Source organism: Zerene cesonia, chromosome 2 (genome assembly GCF_012273895.1).
Source record: "Zerene cesonia ecotype Mississippi chromosome 2, Zerene_cesonia_1.1, whole genome shotgun sequence".
Taxonomy (NCBI): domain Eukaryota; kingdom Metazoa; phylum Arthropoda; class Insecta; order Lepidoptera; family Pieridae; genus Zerene; species Zerene cesonia.
This window is the reverse complement of record NC_052103.1, coordinates 3,848,511-3,867,748: the sequence shown is the minus strand read 5'-3', so window position 1 is coordinate 3,867,748 and position 19,238 is coordinate 3,848,511. Positions and strand designations below refer to the sequence as shown.

The 19,238-nt window shown below is 32.3% G+C and overlaps 3 protein-coding genes across 3 annotated transcripts in view; 2 read left to right on the top strand and 1 right to left on the bottom strand.

Annotated features, from left to right (window-relative positions):
- Positions 1-5,686, top strand: part of LOC119833450 (peregrin) — an 11,547-nt gene extending 5,861 nt beyond the window's left edge. The window contains exons 14-23 of the mRNA XM_038357459.1: positions 276-358; positions 657-792; positions 1,055-1,177; positions 1,563-1,652; positions 2,024-2,138; positions 2,403-2,507; positions 3,080-3,187; positions 3,523-3,640; positions 4,059-4,156; positions 4,270-5,686. Coding sequence (XP_038213387.1) covers positions 276-358; positions 657-792; positions 1,055-1,177; positions 1,563-1,652; positions 2,024-2,138; positions 2,403-2,507; positions 3,080-3,187; positions 3,523-3,640; positions 4,059-4,156; positions 4,270-4,600 — 1,307 coding nt within the window. The 3' untranslated portion in view covers positions 4,601-5,686. The remainder of the gene's footprint in view (positions 1-275; positions 359-656; positions 793-1,054; positions 1,178-1,562; positions 1,653-2,023; positions 2,139-2,402; positions 2,508-3,079; positions 3,188-3,522; positions 3,641-4,058; positions 4,157-4,269) is intronic.
- A 706-nt stretch (positions 5,687-6,392) lies between these two features.
- On the bottom strand, positions 6,393-7,779 carry LOC119833460 (NADH dehydrogenase [ubiquinone] 1 alpha subcomplex subunit 7-like). Its single transcript, XM_038357468.1, has 4 exons — positions 7,585-7,779; positions 7,416-7,504; positions 7,111-7,209; positions 6,393-6,525 (listed from the first exon to the last, which is right to left on the bottom strand). Exons 1-4 carry the CDS (start codon positions 7,648-7,650, stop codon positions 6,453-6,455), a joined length of 327 nt encoding a protein of 108 aa, XP_038213396.1. The 5' UTR covers positions 7,651-7,779; the 3' UTR covers positions 6,393-6,452.
- Positions 7,780-11,186: 3,407 nt separating this feature from the next.
- On the top strand, positions 11,187-18,295 carry LOC119833352 (luciferin 4-monooxygenase-like). The gene is made up of 11 exons (XM_038357342.1): positions 11,187-11,314; positions 13,208-13,415; positions 13,719-13,911; positions 14,007-14,150; positions 14,890-15,040; positions 15,566-15,700; positions 15,989-16,120; positions 16,683-16,763; positions 17,308-17,454; positions 17,870-18,035; positions 18,132-18,295. Exons 1-11 carry the CDS (start codon positions 11,219-11,221, stop codon positions 18,257-18,259), a joined length of 1,581 nt encoding a protein of 526 aa, XP_038213270.1. The 5' UTR covers positions 11,187-11,218; the 3' UTR covers positions 18,260-18,295.
- The last annotated feature ends 943 nt before the right edge of the window (positions 18,296-19,238 follow it).

Below are 19,238 nucleotides of genomic sequence, written 5' to 3'. Positions count from 1 at the left end.
TTGATAAATGAATTTTGTTAATTTTGTGACAACACTCGTGAGTATAAATATTGCATTAGTTAAGGTGTGTGCAAGGTTGGCATAGCCAAGATGGTCGACGTATAGTGCCGCTAGTAGCCGCCCCTGGGAGAAAAGAGTTGTATGAATGTTTTACCAATTGATTTGGTTTGATTTTTGTAACAAAAACATAATGGATTTTATGATAAACAAAATAGATTAATTAAATTATAAGTATATATTTATGTGTGATCACGCTATGATAATTTCTTTTTTAGATACCCGCAGTGAACGTGGTGTGTCAGTAGCGCGAAGCGAAAAGCGGGCTCCGAGCGCACAGCGAGCATCTGAAGATGATACGGTATGAGATTCTATTATTATTCGAATTATTACATTCATATAAACATAATCATGAAATTGTCTTAAATCGCCAATCACCAAATACTTTAGTGTGCACAAAATATTAAGAACACTCCTATAGTTATTAATTTCTGCACACAAATTTATTGTTACCGGTGTTTGATTACAGCAAATTATGAATTTGCTGTATTATTATAAAAAATATCAAACACGCAAACATACAAAAGGCACTCTTATAGTGATCCCTACCAGATAACTTTCAAATTGATATTGTCTACAATGGTCCATTATGTTTGAAGCGCGACATGTCCCCCGCGGTGAAGAACAAAGTGAACCGCAACTGGTGGCGCGGCCGGGGGAGGGGGAGGGGCCGCCGCGGGAGGAGGGGGCGGGGTCGGCCCGCGCTCTCTGTGGCCAGGCACGTGCAAGACAATGGTGAGCGTGGCGGAACCATAGACAGCGGTGGAGCGAGGTGTTGTCTATGGTTTTTGTTTTCGATGCGTCGATGGGTTAGGTTTTTTTTGTAATCAGGATTTTCCATTAGCTATTCCATAGCTAAACATTTTCTCGTTAACAATTTTTCAGATAGCTCATGTGGTTTTTGTTTTTCTAATCGTAATCGCTCTATTATGAGATTTTTACTCTGACAGTTGCTACTGTAACTTTATACTATATACACCTATTATTATTTAATCAGAAACAGCCACATCAGACTCAGAAACACCGATAACTACTAAGAAGACCGTAGAGCGAACACAGAAATTGGTGACACCTGATAAGTCTCCAACCAAAGTGCCAGAGAGTACCACTCCTAGCCCAGGTATCAATAATTTGTTCTTTAAATCGCTAGGCCGAGAAATTTAACCTTAAACAGATTCGCAGTTTATATTATTCATTCCTCGAATTGAAACTCAAATATTAAATAATTTTTCTTTATACCTAAACAAAACAAATAATTAATAATGACACTTGTTGTTGCGCTAGAAAAGATATAAATTATCATACTTTTAAATTGCAATGCACGCTACTAATAATATTAAACATAAGATGCAAGTCTAATTACTGTTTCATTTTTGGCAATTTATGAGATTTAGTTTTCAGTGGTTTATATAAAATATAATAGATATTTCACAAATTTATATGTTGTGTTGCACAGGTGATTTTTTTGTTTAATAAATATTTATTCAATCATATTAAATTTATAGGATTGGGCCTTTTAGGAGGACTCAGAAAACCAACTTTGTTGGTACCGCCTTCAACAATAACAACACCTCCAAAGAGCTTTGGATCTGATGGTAAGAAAAATAAATGAAATATGGATTAGGAAAAAGGTTTTGTAATTATGTAGTATTGGAAATATTAGAAGAGAGAGAGAGTTTATAGACTACGAGAGATATAAATACTAATATGTCATCTAAAAAGTAAAACATTACAAAACTGAAGCCAATTGTAATTCATTATTTTTTTCACACTTTCAAAGTTAATTTATACATATTTATATATACTTTCACATATCACTATCTTATGTCAATTTAGTTAAGTGAACTTTTATTTTTCAAGCCTAGACCATCTGTTGCAAAAGGCAATTTCGTTCTTGTGTCATTTACAAAAGCGCATAATTTCATATTTGTGAAATGTAGTGATTATATGCGTACCTGTGTTATAGCAACGTTGCCTACATTATCAGCCAGCTTGGGACGTGCCCCAGAACCAAGGAAGAAGGGCCGTGGACGCCCCAGGAAACAAGACAAAGAGAAACCTTCATCGCCTGATCTATTTAGGTAAGATGATTTTTTAATTAATAATGTTTCTTTTGTGTGTTACCAGAAAAGAAATCTCGGTGCAAAGATTCGCTCGCTAGGTTTTTTACCAACCCTATTGATATATTGCGTTCAGTAAATTTTATCCGATAAACAATTGAGATCGACCTATAGTATAAAAAGTTTACTTTGATCGGTATTTCTATTCGTTTATTTTTTGTTTTATCAGACACAATGTCTTTAGTGTTTAACATTTATTTAAAAGCAAAATTACTTATTTTTCAGTTCTTCGTTACCTACAGACAGCAAGGCGCCAGTGTCGGCGTCTTTCCTACAATACCGTGGTCCGCCTGGGGAAGTTGGGTCGGACAGCGATTTAGCTTTATCCAGGTGCCATTTTTATTGAATTGATTAAAAAAAAAGACATTAACATTACTCTATAATATATAAAATAAAAAGTACTCTCTGATACACTTAAGTAAATAATTTTGTGCTTATTAATGGATTACACTTAATAAAGTTTGTTTTAGGACATTACGTGCAATTCATTAATAATAAAAAAAAATTATTTAGCCCTGGGATTTGAATTTATATATCCCTACTAATATTATAAATGCGAAAGTAACTCTGTCTGTCTGTTACGCTTTCACGCCTCAACAATTGAACTGATATTGACAAAATTTGGTATGAAGATAGAACTGAACTTGGGAAACGACATAGGATACTTTTTATCGCGAAAAAAGGGTAGAAAGGCTTGAAAGAGGGGATGAATGAAATGGTTTGTATGAAAGTTCGTTATTGTCAAACTGATCTTGATGAAACTTGGTATGAAGATGGAGCTAAACGTGGGAAAGAACAAACCATACTTTTTAATCCGAAGAAAATACTCCTTACCATGTCGCGCGATATAAGCGAATTCTACGCGGGCGAAAAGCTAGTAATATATATAAATTTGTCCGCAGGTCGTCAAGCAGTAGCTCGGTGTGGTCGCAGTCGTGCTCGTCGTGCACGCACTATGATGAGAACGGGTCGGACAGATCGTGTTCGCTCTCGTCTAGTGATAATGAAGGGTGAGTAACTTTATTTTGTTATTTGCCGCATATAAATGAATTTTGACTTTTTTTCATAAATTCGAATTCGTAATACACATCGTGATTTTTTTTGTTTATATAGGTGAGTTTATTTATAATTGATTTATCAAAAATCTGTTTATTCAGTTTAGTTTTTATCAAAATCGGTCTTATGTCACCCTTCCCATATCATTTCTATCGTACCTTGTCCAATGGATTAGCGTATTTGACTTTAAAATATCGAGTAAATTGTTGTTAGTTCGAAAATTCGGGTCTTAGCCTTAATATAACTTTATATGATTTATTGATGGATCGATCGATTTGATTTCATTCAGGTCAAGTAATAATGAGGCAATAGAGCCGAGTGTGACAGGTGCGACGGACAGACGACGCCGGCCGAGACGCGCACAAGCCGCCGATGTTGAGAAGGAACCACCCACTACTCCGCAGAAGGTTAGATTTGTTCATAAAATGAGAAAAAGTAAGCTTTTATTTGGTTATGAGAGTACCTTATATGCACTTAGTTTTAATTTACCAGAATTAAACTGTATCTATATTTGTGGAGGCATATTGCATAAGCTTGCATAAGCAATTTAGGTGTTTATGGGCAGCTGCATAACGAATAAAAAATTATTAATTCATTATAAAGAAAGAACATTATAATATTTATAAGATTATTTTTTTGCATAAAATCGTCTTATTTAGGTAACTTGTTACAACACTATTTGTGTGTGTGTGTATCTTGTAGTATTTCAAATGTGTTAGTTACCCTATAATTTTTTTTTAGTCTTAATAATATTTCATGTACTATTGCTTGTGGAGAGTATTTTTGGCTTTCGAAATAAATAAATAATAATGTATCATGAATCAGGGTCGCGGCACAAGGTCGACAACATCTAAAACTCCCGTTAAGAGTTCAACCCCAGATGTGCACCTGGAGCCATTGCAGTTGGTGTGGGCCAAATGCAGGTAACAAAAAAATAAAAACAGTTCGCCAATATGATATATAAAACACTACCTTCGAACTTTTTTTATATTTAAAATTTTAAAATAACTTATCATTGTTACTTCTTAAATTTCAGAGGTTACCCTTGGTATCCAGCGCTGATAATAGATCCAAAAATGCCAAAGGGCTTCATCTACAACGGCGTGCCTCTCCCCGTTCCACCGCAAGACGTCTTGAATCTCAAGAAGAACTACTCCCACGAACCGATCCTATATCTCGTACTGTTTTTTGACGTGAAACGCACTTGGCAATGGCTGCCACCGAACAAACTGGAACAACTGGGCATAGACAAGGCGGTGGATCAAGCAAAGTTAGTGGAGTCTAGAAAGCCCACAGACAGAAAAGCAGTCAAGAAAGCGTACGGTGACGCGATGCAGTTCAGGAAACAAGTGGACGGGGAGAAATGACAAAGGTTCAGGAGGCAGAGGCCGCCCAGACACCGCACCTTCAGTTTCGGTATGTTCTCCAACATGAAGATCAAAACGCCGGATACTACTGATAGCAGCGATTAAGTTAATAGTGAGGGTAGGTGGAAAAACTTGCGAGTAGAAGATGGATTTTGACAGCAATTCTATTTGTATTAGACTTTATTATTAAATTGTGTCAGTCAATATATTTGACTTCACAGCATATGCTTAGTTGTGTAAATTTTTAAAAAGTCATGTCGTGACAATTGCCATTATTATCATATTACATACTTCCTTTATAGTATGGAAGTAAATAAATTTGGACAATCCTTTTCGTATAAATTACTTTTTATAAAACATTGCGATACAATCACAAATTGAACAGTTAAATTCTGTATGTATATTGTTAAGCGTAATAATATAAGGGTGTTTTATAATGGTATAAGCTATAACTTTGTGGAAGAAAAAAAGATTAAGAAATGGTTTTTCCATCTACCCTTCAAACATAACAAACTTACATTTTTATTATATTGAGTGTGTATTTCAGTATGATTGTATTTAACTAAGTGTGTACATGTAAATAATCTAAACTTAGCTGGGATACTGATAATGTGAACCAAAAGTCGGCAACGTTAATAAAACATTTTAAGTTTAAGAAGCTGCAGTATAGAGTGATGCATACTTCACATTATGTGTCATTTCTTTTTTACAGGCTTGAAAGGGATAATTTTACAATACAGGAACAATTTTATAGTATCAGTTGCAATGTGAAACTTTTGAACAAACCAGCTTAATAATTTAGTAAAAATATTTAGAATTATATTAGTATTAAATGAATTATCGTTTTCTTTTTGTTGTTTGCTTGTGTCGATTCTGTGTGTATTAATAATATAATACGTACTATATACACAATAGTGTAGTTATTTATGAAATAGTCTTAAGATGTCAATGAAATTGATAATTATTCGTTTTTATATGCAGGTCTTCAAAGACCTAATGACATTTTTTTTAGGCACGATGAGTTGTGTTTATGGGATTCTGTATGCTTTATATAATTGAATGTGAGTTTTTTTCCATTAATGTTGTCAGCCTGTGTTTTTCTTTCGCCATATATTATTTAAGCAGATCTGATCTAGCCCAGATATATAGCTTACACCCAAAGGAAGTAAATAAATTTACAAATGATTTTGTAATAATTCAAATATGTTGAGCTTAAAGAGTTACGTATTTCATAAATGTACAAGATTTTCAACTTTATTTCCTTACATAAAAAATACTTAAGCTTGTGTGAAATGAATTAATGTCTAATATATGGACAAATTGACATGTAGGGGACAATAACGGAATCAATAAAGATGTTGAATATTAGCTTTATTGTTTCTCTTTAGTATTATGTAATGCCAATATAGTTTTGGCCTATTCTCTATAGATAAATATATAAATACAACATTATTTCTCGAAACATCAAACAATCTGCAATAATATTCAGAGTTAATTAACACTAATGCTTTAAAAGTTTGGATGTTTTAAGGGATTTTTGGATGTGTATTATGCATCATTTAAACAATACTCAACAGATTTTGTTGAAATTTGAGCTTATTGATGTGAATCATCTATAGCCGCACGTAAAACCGATTTCTGGCGTGGCGATGTGTCGCCATGCTATATGTCGATGTTTCACATCTACCAGTTTATCAGAATGACACATCAACTATTAAAATATGCTTTTATCTATGGATGAAATCATTGTAAAGAAAATATTTAGACTGTGGCATGAAAAAAGAAACTTACATGATCTGCAGAACCTATTTATTTAAATAAAATTAACAATTTGATCTATCAGCACAATGATTCAGTTGTAGTGCTTGTCCCAGTGGAAAATGTTACCAGGTGTAGGTCTCACATTAACGGGTGTTTTAGCTTCCCTGAAAAAAACATTAAAAAATATAAATTCTAAGAAATATTTCTATGCTTTATTTTTTAATGGAGTAGTAGTAGTTCAATTTTTTATCTTTAATAGTGCTTCTGTATTTAAAGTATTTTTTTCAAAGAAAAAAAATGGTATTTATAAAAAAAAATAGGAGTTTTGTGAGGGAAGTATCTAACACATTTGGTCATTTTTGTGGCAGTTACCTTCTTACATATTGTATACTAGCTGCATCTATTATTATCTACCTGACAGTGAAATTATTATCATAAGTCTAGACTGTTGGCCTGCGGATTCACTTGTGTAAGTTTAATGTAATTTAATAGATGATATTTTACATATAAACCTTCCTCTTGAATCACTATCTATAAAAAGTCCCATTAAAATCAATTGCATACTTTTAAAGATTTACACACATAGGGACAGAGAAAGCGACATTGTTTTATACTATGTAGTGATTTACTGTGTATACATCTACACACTTTTAACAAAGAGAGGTTATCAACTCAACTGTATATTTATAACACTACAGAGATTTTCCAATTACCAATAAATTTAGGTATAGATTAGACTATTGGCTTACCCTTTTCCAGCACCATCTGTGAGCATCTTTGAAGTAATTACTAGAGGTGGTGTTACTTCCCTGCGAGCATCCCTTGTGTGGTAGTAATTATGAGCATGTCTACAATAACATTTGTTATAATTTACTATTTCTTACATATATTTTGACATATAAACTAATAAATTCTTTTAAATACAGTTTTCAACAAAAAAACTAAATTATTTTTATGCGGGAGACACGCTAAGCGTGTCATAGCCGCATTAAAAAAAATTCTGGATCAGCAGTGAAACTGTTAAGAAGCACAATATTTTTAAAGCACTCCTTACTTGTGGGAAGGTCCGTCGGGAATCTCTGGTGGTGGCTGAGTCCTGGGTGCCAAGAACGGTGCAAACCTCAAGGGATTCGTCATGTTCCTCTATAAAAACAAAGAAATAGACGAGCATACCATCAAATATAGCAATAGTTACATAATATTTTAATAGCATTATTGTTTACCCCGATAAGATAGTCTCGGAAAGCCCGCAAAACAGGAGACAAATCACGAGGTGGAACCTTAGCCATTTTGCTGATTTGATTAAATCTGCTAAATCTACTTCGTTATTAATAATTGGCAGAGGTTATTTCGCAGATTATGAAAACAATGTTAAATGACAATTCCAACCAAATGTCACAACAACATCTGACTCTGGCACTATTGTCAATTGTCATATTAGACATCCAATGATCTACAGCAAAAACGTTTAGAAACCGAACTAAAATTTTGTACATACGAAGTTGATATTTATTACCACACAAACCTGTACTTATACATAATGTGAATTCTGCTCAAGATATTATTTTGTTTGACCACATAATGATTTACAAATTATCGATAGGCGTTGGTGTCGTTGACGTACCTTTGGTAGTGAGTTGGTAGTGCGGTGAACTGTAATAATAAATAATTTACATATAAGCGTGCCTTACTATAATTCTCTCCTGTCAAATATGTTATCCTAGGCTATCATTGAATTAAAAGTTGTAGGAACACAAGAAAATATTAGAAGGAAGAATATTGCACATTTGACTTTCACATACTGGGACCATCGACCTTAGTGAAGGTCGGAATAGCAGTTACTCTTAACAAAAAAATAAACCACCTTAAAATGGTCAGGAATAGATCACTCGGGAGGCACTTTAAAATAATAAAAAAAAACGAAATCAGTTCACCCTGAGGAAACACTCTCAAAAAATACAATGAGGAGATCATTAGCTAGATTTCAATTTTCTCTATTTAAACTTTATACACTGCCTCAATTAAACAAAACTTTTTATAATTACCTAGGTAAACTTAAAATATAATAATAAAAATTTAAAATCGAACTTCGGGTTTGTATCTTTAATTGACATAATGTACATAATATTGAACAGGACATCTCTTACATTTTTATTACAAAAAGAAGGAACACAACATTAACACATAAGAGCTAAAATGCCACACGCACACTGCACACATTTATATAATCAACAAATCATCAGTCTCGAACGAATTTTTTTTTAATACTTTTTTTTTTATGTCATAGTCGGCAAAGGAGCTGGTGGGTCGCCTGATGGTCAGCGCTACCACCGCCCATAAACATTTTGAGAGGCGTAAGGTCAATTGCAGACCTTTCGCCTCTACAAATGGATTGCCGACTTTAATTGGAAAAGGATTAGGAAAGGATTGATGAGAGGAATAAAGGAAAGGACTAGGACGGGTGAGGAAAAGGAAACGGGCCTCCGGCTCCCCCACTCACCGTAGGAAACACAGTGGCTTGCCACTATTTCACGCTGGTTTTCTGTGGGGGTGTGGTACTTCCCCGGTGCGAGCTCGCCCAATTCGTGCCGAAGCGTGCTCGACTCCCACAATAACTACTAAAAATACTTGCGTTAAAATGTATCTCTAAATATTATTAATGTAAAACAATATTAAAAATGCTAATTTTCATTTCCGAATGGCCAATAGGTGTCTATTGATAACGTTATCTACCTATAAGTAACATTTAGAATCAATAATCGAGATAAAATAAGTCAAACAACTTTTATTTGCGCCTTTCTTTGTTTTTTATCATTATTAATTTTTCTGGAAAAGGCAATTTATAGCTGATAGTATTTATGACCAAATGAACCAGATTGTAAAATCTGTTCGTTGTTTTATTTCACATCTGAACATTAAAATGCAATGAAAATAAAAAAAATAATACTAAACATATTATATGAAGCGAACGAAAAACGAGTTAGGTATCATTAATTGATATAAAATGTCAGCAGTAGGCAAAAAAATACGGTACTGTTATATTATTATTACATTTAAAAGATTTAAATAAAATTTCAATCCTAATCCTCTGTTGTTTTATAATTAAATTTGCACTGTCAAATATATATTTTATCAAAATTTTAAACCTAAAAATATTACTATAGACGTATATCCTAAAAATAGTACATAGAACTTACGAAATTAACGTGTTTAATTTTAGGTCAAAATCAATTTTTGTACAAGAGATAAAGGTTTCCTGCAAAGAGTAGAATAATAATACGGGTTTCCTGGTAAAACGTTTGCATTTGCGTGACCATTTAATTCCTATGTTTAAAACGTTAATTATATTTTTATTCGCATTTATATATGGAATTTACAACAGGGAGTTAGCTTGTTTGTTTTATTTGCTTAAACAGGGTAATCTCTGGAACTATTTGGCTTTTTTTGGACTTTTCCTTTAACTAAGCGACTTAAGAAGCTATTTTTACAACAAATACCACAAAGCTTAGAGTTTCTGTTCACCTATATTACAATATCGGAGGTCGGAAGGTTAAAGAATTATCTGCATTCCTGTTATTTTAAAACGTATGTTATTTATGTGATTAATTGATTATTAAATATACATTATGGTATAAAAATAATTTAAATTATGTATTAAAATTAACGTCATTGGGTCAAAACTAGGGTAAACGTATAAACCGAGCTGTATTAATTTCATATTTGTCTATTTTTTATCTTTGTTTTTAGGAGCTTAGTCCTCATATCATTGCTATATTATAAAAAAAAAAAATACTTAAATGAACATCTTTTAGAAGGTATATTTTTACTGAGTTAACTATAGAATCCAACTTCATCTTAATGATAAAAAAATCTTTCTCGCTTTGCCAGATCCCGGATATTTTTCACCGTTGTATAACCGTGAAATATGTCCGAATCACTCTTTAATCTGTATAATTCATGGTGATTGAGTTTATGTGAGATAAATACAATCAAAGAGTAGTATAATAATACGGGTATAGAACTAAATAATTGTATCATGTTAAGATTAAAGGATATACTATTTCGTCCAGACCGATGTATGCGATTGTCCCCCCTGAATACAATTATTATATCTATCCTTGGCAAATATTATTCAACGAAAATCATATTATTAAGCTATAATTTTACAAATGTGTTCTAACTCGCTTTTGACAGTTTACGTGGCATTTTTATATTACCACAGTATACTTTATTGGAAGGGAAAGTTCAATCATAAATCGGCCCTTATTCGAATACGCCAACGAAGACGTGAATCAAAAATTTGGATCGTTAGTACATAGGTACATTTATCCACTATAAAAGATTATCCAGGTTGTGAATGTTGTCGGGGATAATTTATGAACTATATCCACACCAGTTGCATAATTTATCAATGGGTTCTTTAATTGCATTAAGCATTTGCTCTAGTAGTCATTTGGCTTATGGCTATCACCTGTGGTGGATTTTAGTCGGTAGGAATTCGACATGACCCTCGGCTCCAACCTCCGGGTCTTGATATTCTTTCCAAGATTTAGCAATGAAAACCAAAAAAATAATTAGTCATTTGGGTCATAATATTTATTAAATATCACAATTAGCACATGGTATGTATGAGATGAAATTTCCAAACCTAATGTCAATGATCTTACGCTCATCTGGTCTTACGAATATTGTTAAACGTATCCTAAATGAAACTTAAAGACGAAAGGCATAAAGCTTAAAATACTATAATATGTAGACATAAACAACAAGATATCCAAGTATAAAGCTTTATCCAAGAGCACGGGCGATTTATTTAGAAACTGCAGTTGGTCCTGATACTTGGTGGAGTTAAGACGAATGTTAAAAATGTGTCATTTAAAAATGAGACCGGATTTTCACATCGGTCATGTTATGATGCAATCAATGCGTGAAAATTCACAATTGGTGTCTCAGGTAGGTTTTTTTATTTTTTCGTGTCAAATTTATTATTTTTTTTACACGGTGGTTACAATGTGCAGATTTTATGAAGGTCGTGTTTGTTTGTGGACTATTTATATAAATCAGTTTTTTTTTATATACTTTAAATCCATTATTTTTTACACGCTTTTTATTAGCTTCACCTGTATGTTTGTTTGTAACCGACTTCTTTGGGCGCGATTTTGACCCACTTTAAACGGCCAGATTTCGTTCAAACTTTGTAGATTTATTGAGGACCGATGACAATCCACTAATTTGATAAAATTATTCCAGTTTTCAATTTGCAAAATATGATTTTTGTCAAAGCGTGTTTTTTAGTTTTTTTTAAACTATTATATTTTATACTTATTTCATTATAATAACATTGGCATCCGCAATAATGTTTGGTATCCTAAGGTAAACAATTTCGCTGTAATAAGATAATTTTGATGTAAGTAACAACAGACTTTGTTATTACTTATTATGGATAATACATAATATTATCCATGATAAGTGATAAGATTGATGGTCATTTGCATCCCTTGTATATGTGTTTTCCATTTTTTTTCTTCCTTTCTTCTTGTATGTCCATTACGATCACACTGTGTGCCAAGATAGTTTAATCTAAATAGACTCCTTCCTTATTAGCTACTTCATGTTAGGCGCATGCACTTCTCGAACTTCGTGTGACAACATTGCTATTAACGATTGTATTTAATGGAGTCGTAAAAAAATGAAACTCTGGATCAGCATCATCATTAGATTAAGGCCATCCTGATATTGCTGTTTACTTAGCTTTGATATATTATAATAAATTTGTCGAAAAACTTATCAAAATTTGTCAAATAACATAGGAAGGTAGCTGCGTTTTGCAAACAAGGTAACTAATAGCATAGATAACATAATATTATACTAGTACTACTAGGTAAACCAATCACGTCACGTTGGCATAATTTTAAAATCAGAACATGATGATTTATCAGTTTTACAGAATGAAGATCAAAGTATACAATTACTGGTTTTACATGGAAAATTATACCATATACTTACGATATAACTTGTAGGTAGTACGTATTGTATTAAGAAATATTATGTAATCGCTGATTTATTGTTAATGATGCTGTTGCTAATAACATTATTACATTTTTATTGCTGAAATTATTATTTTTATTTAAAATGTATGTATTTCTATTCTGTTAAATTGAATAAACTTTTAACATTTATGTGTAATAGGCATGCGAAGGTATATCGATGCAATAAATAAGATTAATTGAATCAATACTTAAATTCACTTCATAATAAGTGTTTATGCATCTGGTAAAGGGCTATTTATATTAAGTATTATTTTTATATTTCTATAGTTCAGAAGCAAATTATTATCAGGTGAATGTACAAGAACGTAAGAGAATACTAGGCCAAGTACAGAAATAAACCTTTTAAAAACTACTTTCACTCATCTGTAGAAAGCATGCACGTCGCCCTTTCTTTTTTAAATAAAGTAGTGAGATGGCAAATCTGGATAAATCTCGTTATAGAAATTAGCTTCGTGTATTTCGTAAAACATCTTACAATAAATGTTAACGCTTTTGTAGAATTTAATTGATGGAATAAACAATTAAATTCTCAACAATCTTATATTCCAATCGGGCCAAGCAGGTCAAAAAAAAAAATTAGAACGAAATTTGTCTTTTAGAATTTAATGTTTTATGTTTTTTTGTCTCGCCAACTTATAAATTAAAGACTTTGTTAATGAATTTAAAATGCAATTCATCAACTATATTGTATTTAACAAAAGTTAAAAGTCGTTTAAAAGTCATTAATTTTTGAGCGTATAATACTCGGTAAATTCAAACACAAGAAAATAATATGATAATCTATTTCTTCTTTCAGGTAGATATAGTAACAGGCCAGCAAGAAACAACTGGATCAGTATTAAGACGTTCCATTCAATTAGCAAAACATCTGCGAAGTATTGGTTTGAAGCCAGGCGATGTTTTGGCTATAAGTGGTAATAACCACTTAGATTTGTTCATACCCTTCTATAGTGCTCTATTTAATGGGCTGCCTATTGTAGGAGTTGACCCAAACTATAAATATGGTAAGTCCGAGAATTACTTTTAAATTTAACGTGAGTTACAAGGTTTTTCAGACAGTTCTAAAGTAATTTATGATATTTAAGAAGAATCATTAAACCAATACGAGATTGTATCAAAAGGTATAAAAACAGTTCGCAAATAACGTTTTGTGATTGTGTTTTAGGTATGTCATTCATTTTCCCAGAAGATTTTGCTTTCTTATTACAACAATCTTATATTTTATTTTAATGAGTAACCACGCACTTTAAGCAGTTAATTGCTTTTTAATAGTTTTGTAATTTATTATAGTATTTGTTTAATTTTAGATGAAATTAAAAAGCTGTTTAAGATAACGTCGCCTAAAGTTGCCTTTTGCGAGAAATCATCGTATGAAACATATATGAATGTAACCAAGGATTTAGGATTGAATGTTAAAATTATTGTATTTGGAAATGAGAATAATTGTTTTCCTACATTCGTCGAGTCAAACAATAATTCTGACGTAGAAAACAATTTCACGTAAGTTTATTGCTTATTATAATATTGTATTAACTATTATCTTTATTATGATATGATTGCAATTATATATGTGACTGATACGTTGTTGGTTTTAGGGTAGCTGAATTTGATATTGACAAAATATATGTGTTTTTGATATGTACAAGTGGGACGACGGGAAAAATTAAGGCAGCCGCTTTTAAACATCAAGCAATCGCTGACAAAATGTTACACCCTACTATGGTGCCTAAAGAGAAATTGTAAGTGATATGAAATTTAATTGGAGTTAAGAATGAAAAAATCCACTTACTGGTGATACCGCCTGAAGGCGTGATCACACTAATCACACTTCACATTCATATTATAAATGTGAAAGTTTGTTTGTTTGGATGTTTATCCGTCAGTTACGCTGAAAATACTAAACGGATTTTCATGAAATTTGGTACACAGATTTGGTATGCGCTTGATTTGCTAGGATACTTTTTATACCGATTAAATGCTCCCTTAGGATAAAACAGGAATCCTGATATCTGGGCGGAGCCGGTACAAGCGTCTAGTATTCATATGATTCGTAGTTTATTCTAGGTTACCTCTAGGTAGACTATATGCGAACTTGCATAACATTATAATATGACCTTGGCCATTGGTACCAACTAGCGACGATTGCGGAAATATTAAAGTACATAGGAAGTAAAAAAACGTAATTTATCATTCATAAAACATAATACACTATGACAGGTCTAGATAAACGGTAAAGCATTCATATACGACTTTGCAATATCAACCGAAATATGTACTTATGTGTTGTTGTATGTGCCATTTGTCTAGGCTTACTACTGAAATAAATTTTAATATTACCCATTGTTTTGAGACAGATTATTGGCAATAAAATACAATAAACACAGCTGCTGTACAGGTTGCAACATATTATTGTAAAGTCATTTGATTTTATCTTAATTGTGTTCAATAATTAATTAACTGTATAAAATATTTTTACAGCAGAGGCACCAGTGCAATATGTATATCACCCATCAACTGGATATCTGCTTATTTCAATGCGATTGGATCAGTTTATATGGGTCAAATGCGTATACAGTCCTCCATTCCTGACGATTTAGATTATACTATGAAAATTATCAACCAATATAAGGTATGCAATTATAATTACACTGTTGTCGTCAATTGCCGCCGTGGCTGAACTGCTCAAATTATAATATCTAATATAATGTCAAATTATTTAAAATAAACAACCATTGTTAAACGAAACGTATTAAAGAAGCAGAGGTCAATTAACATACACTTAAGTCGAGTAAGCAGATCATAAAATGGTTATTCGATATTTCTTATTACGATTGCCGCTGAGTCGCTGGACTCACTAGCGAGAGATCGGTTGTTTTGGAAATCTCTGTGGGAGGCCTATGTCCAATGTCCTAAAAGGCTATAACGACTTATTACGATTAAATCTCAAAACTTGTCGATCGATTAAAGTATTGATTTGATAATTACATCTTTACCTAGTAACTGAGGCTATATTTATATTCTTCACCTGACTCTTTTTAACCAGGGACAAATATACATAATACAAATAATTATTAGATGAACATTAAAACTAGATCAATTTTCTTCTTGTTCTTCTTTGTATGACGTCAGATGAAAATCATTTTTACCGTTACAGCCAATAACAGCGTTAGTTAGTCCGTCTTTAATGGCGACACTGCTGAAAAGAAAAGACGATGTCGATCTTAAATGCTTCGACGTTATCGTGGTCACCGGATCTAAGGTTTATCTGGATGTACTGGATGAGTTTCAGGTAAATTACCTTCTTGTTAAGTACCTAAGTTTCGTTTAATATATATTGAATAATGTTGATTTTATAACAAACAAGAATTATTTTGTTAACACATAAAACATTTTTATCATCTTGTGGACATACGGAGCGGCATAATCATTGTTGACTAAGCTCCTTAAATAAGTATATGAATATCGTGATGTGGATCTTTTGCTGTGACCACAACTCGTTGTGTGCGTTTATTTTGGTCAATGACAGATTTCGGCATAGGAGCGTAACATTGAACTTTATTGTAATTATATGTTTCAGAAATGTTTGAAGAAGGGAGCAATCGCGTTTGAAAGTTATGGTCAAACTGAATTAATAGGGCCCACTTTACAATTTGTTCCCGGAACTCCACGTGGCAGTAGTGGTGAGCCGCACTTGTTGTATAGTATTAAGGTATGTAAGACAAGGTTTTATGTGTCGTATCCATTGGATCAAAAGCCATTGTTACCAATAATAATTCCTGTTTTCAATTTAGTTGATTTTATATATTTCATGTACATTTTATTAGTGTTTTATTATAACTCTGTCCGTTTGCATTAAGCTTTTACGTCTAAAACAAGGAAATGAATTTCATGAAATTTGTTACCGTTCGTACCGTGATAATTTAAAAAATGAAATTATCCGCGGGCGCAAAGCTAGTAGGCCAGCTTTTCTTATAGATGGTCCGCTTCTATATCATTTGCATTTCAATAATACACTTCAACCAAACAAGCAAACAAACAATCGCAATAATATAAATGTAGCCGTGGAATGATAACAATATATCATGAAATACCTAATAATATTACCATATGGTTTATGTGAAATGCATTTTCCTGATAGTGGATAACCGATAATCGATGGCCGATATTACCTTAGGTGTGTTCGTCGATCTTTGATACACACAAAGACCTTTTAGTCAACAGTACTCCAAGAATAGCTCCACTATTAAACAACTTTTCCTTTTTATTTACAGTTAGTCGATCCAGAGACTGGAAAGGAGATCACGGAACCAAACGTGCCCGGGGAAATGTGGGCCAAAGGCCCATGTTTTACGGTACTGAATGATTAATTGCATACGCTTTTCTAAGTAACATTATCTATTTCAACTGACATGAAATAATAAGACATAATTGTATTTTCTGTTCGTCATTTCTCGACAATCGAATGACGAGGCAATTTCAATAATGTAAAATAAATACATTTATTAACAACTTTCTGATACACCTGAATGCTTTTATTACAATTTTATGTGTTGCCATATTTGAAAGATGATTATTCACAGACGCATTATACAACAGTTAGTATATAACTTTCATGCGATTATTTTTATAAAACAATCCTTAAACAAAATAAAAAAAAAATTCCTTGAGAAAATATTTCGAAGTGCATGAAGCTGGGATATATTCGAAAGCAGCCTAGCACAAAAAGTTCAAGTAAATAAAATGTTTCCATAAAAAATAACGGAATAACATAAAAGGAAACCCTATATTTTCTAAGATATCTTGACATATAAGTACATGAATTTAATTGGCACGTATGAAAGACGAACAATTAAACAAACAAAAACAAAAATACAAAATTACTACTTATTTTTGCAGGAATATTACAATGATCCAGAAGAAACTGCTAATGCATTTTCTGAAGATGGCTATTGCAAGACAGGCGATCTTTTGTACAGAGATGAAAACAATTTTTATTACTTTGTGGATCGAATTAAAACGCTCATTAAATATAGAAATTTCCATGTAAGTCCTTTGTTTATTGATTTGGATATATTGATTTTCTGTCATATATATAACAGGGGTGAAAATTTGTGATGATAGATGAATGTGGATATATTTTACTATATTGTACTGTATAACTATACTATACTGTAGTAATAATATGAATCCATAGGCGTATGGATGCGTGTGTGTGTCTACGTGTGCGCTACTACGCACACAAACAGTGTGCGTGAGAGTGGATGGGTATGTGAATGTAGGTACTGATGTGTGGATATATTGCGTAATTTATATTACTTTTTCATGGGAATCCTAATATTGTACAGTTAACGACATCTACGTACTATTATAGAGAAATACTTATCGGCTTTTTTTTTAATTAATGCGTAGGCCTCATTTGTTTTATAATAAAGGTAACATAACAAGCTATATTTTTAAGGTAACACCAGCAGAGCTAGAGGAGGTAATACACAGCCATAAGGGCGTTAGTGACGTGTGTGTTATTGGCATTGATGATCCCGAAGATGGACAAAGACCGGTGGCTTGTGTTGTAAAGCGGAATGGTCACATTGTCACTGCTGAAGAAATAAAGAATCTAGTACTGGGTGAGTAATCTAATGAGTAAGATATCCAGATAATAGTCATAGTGATCCTTATTTTGTATATTGGAAATAAATAACATGGTTCTTTAATATTTTCAGATAAATTATCGAAGAGCAAAGAATTACGAGGAGGTGTTGTATTTCTCAAAGAGCTGCCTGTTACATCAACAGGGAAAATAGCTCGAAGGAAACTGTTAGATATAGTATTGAATTCTCCAAGAGAATAACATTAAAATAATTTTATAAAATTTCACATAAAATTAAAATAATTCTATAAGAAAATATAAAGATTTTTTTGTCATTCTTAACCTTACATTACCAGCTTTCCCTCCGTCGCTTTGCCCGCGTAGTATAGCCGCGTTAGCTGATGCCGTTCTATTGGGATTTTCAAGACAGAACATACCATTTGTCGTTCTTGAGGTCTTAACCTGTCTTTTTTATTCGGTTCAGTAGTTTAGGCATTAAAAAGAGACAAACGGACAGAGTTATTTTCACATTCATAATATTAGTAGGGATTATTTACGATAAATCAATACAAAAATAATTGTTTAAATAGCACTACAGTTGTTTATTCTTTATCTACACTTTATGATGCCTGTTTATCGATGTGCATTTAAAACATTTTAAATATTGACTATTTACTTCTACAACATGAGATAAGATACAATACATTTTTAAATAAAATAAACAATCATAAATGCACAGCATTAATGACTCATTTTGTAGACAATGAGAGACCTTATTTAAGGGTCGATGAGCTCGATCCCTTATTATTATACTGCTCTTTGAGCTCGATTCTAATTCTGCATTATTAAAAGTTATTTGATCTTTAGAGATACCTAGCTGAGTTCTGTCCCTGTTCCAAATCTGATACACATAGCTCTCATATTGTAAAAATTCTTGAAGCCACATATATAACAATAAAAAACAATTAATTGGAAAATCTTTATCTTATACCGGTCCGTCCCGGCTTCACTCGTGGTACGTTTTTCTCCATAAGAACCTGCCTTATCAAAAAATAAAAATAATTAGCCGAATTGGTCGCAACACATTAGGGAATTCCTTTTTAGTTGTATAAGAAGATTATAATGTTAATACATGGATATAACTTGATAGCTTATTATATTTTATCACTACTTAGTCTGGCCATAAATACTGTTACACTTAATTATAAAAAAATATTACATTTGAATTTCGAATCTGTCA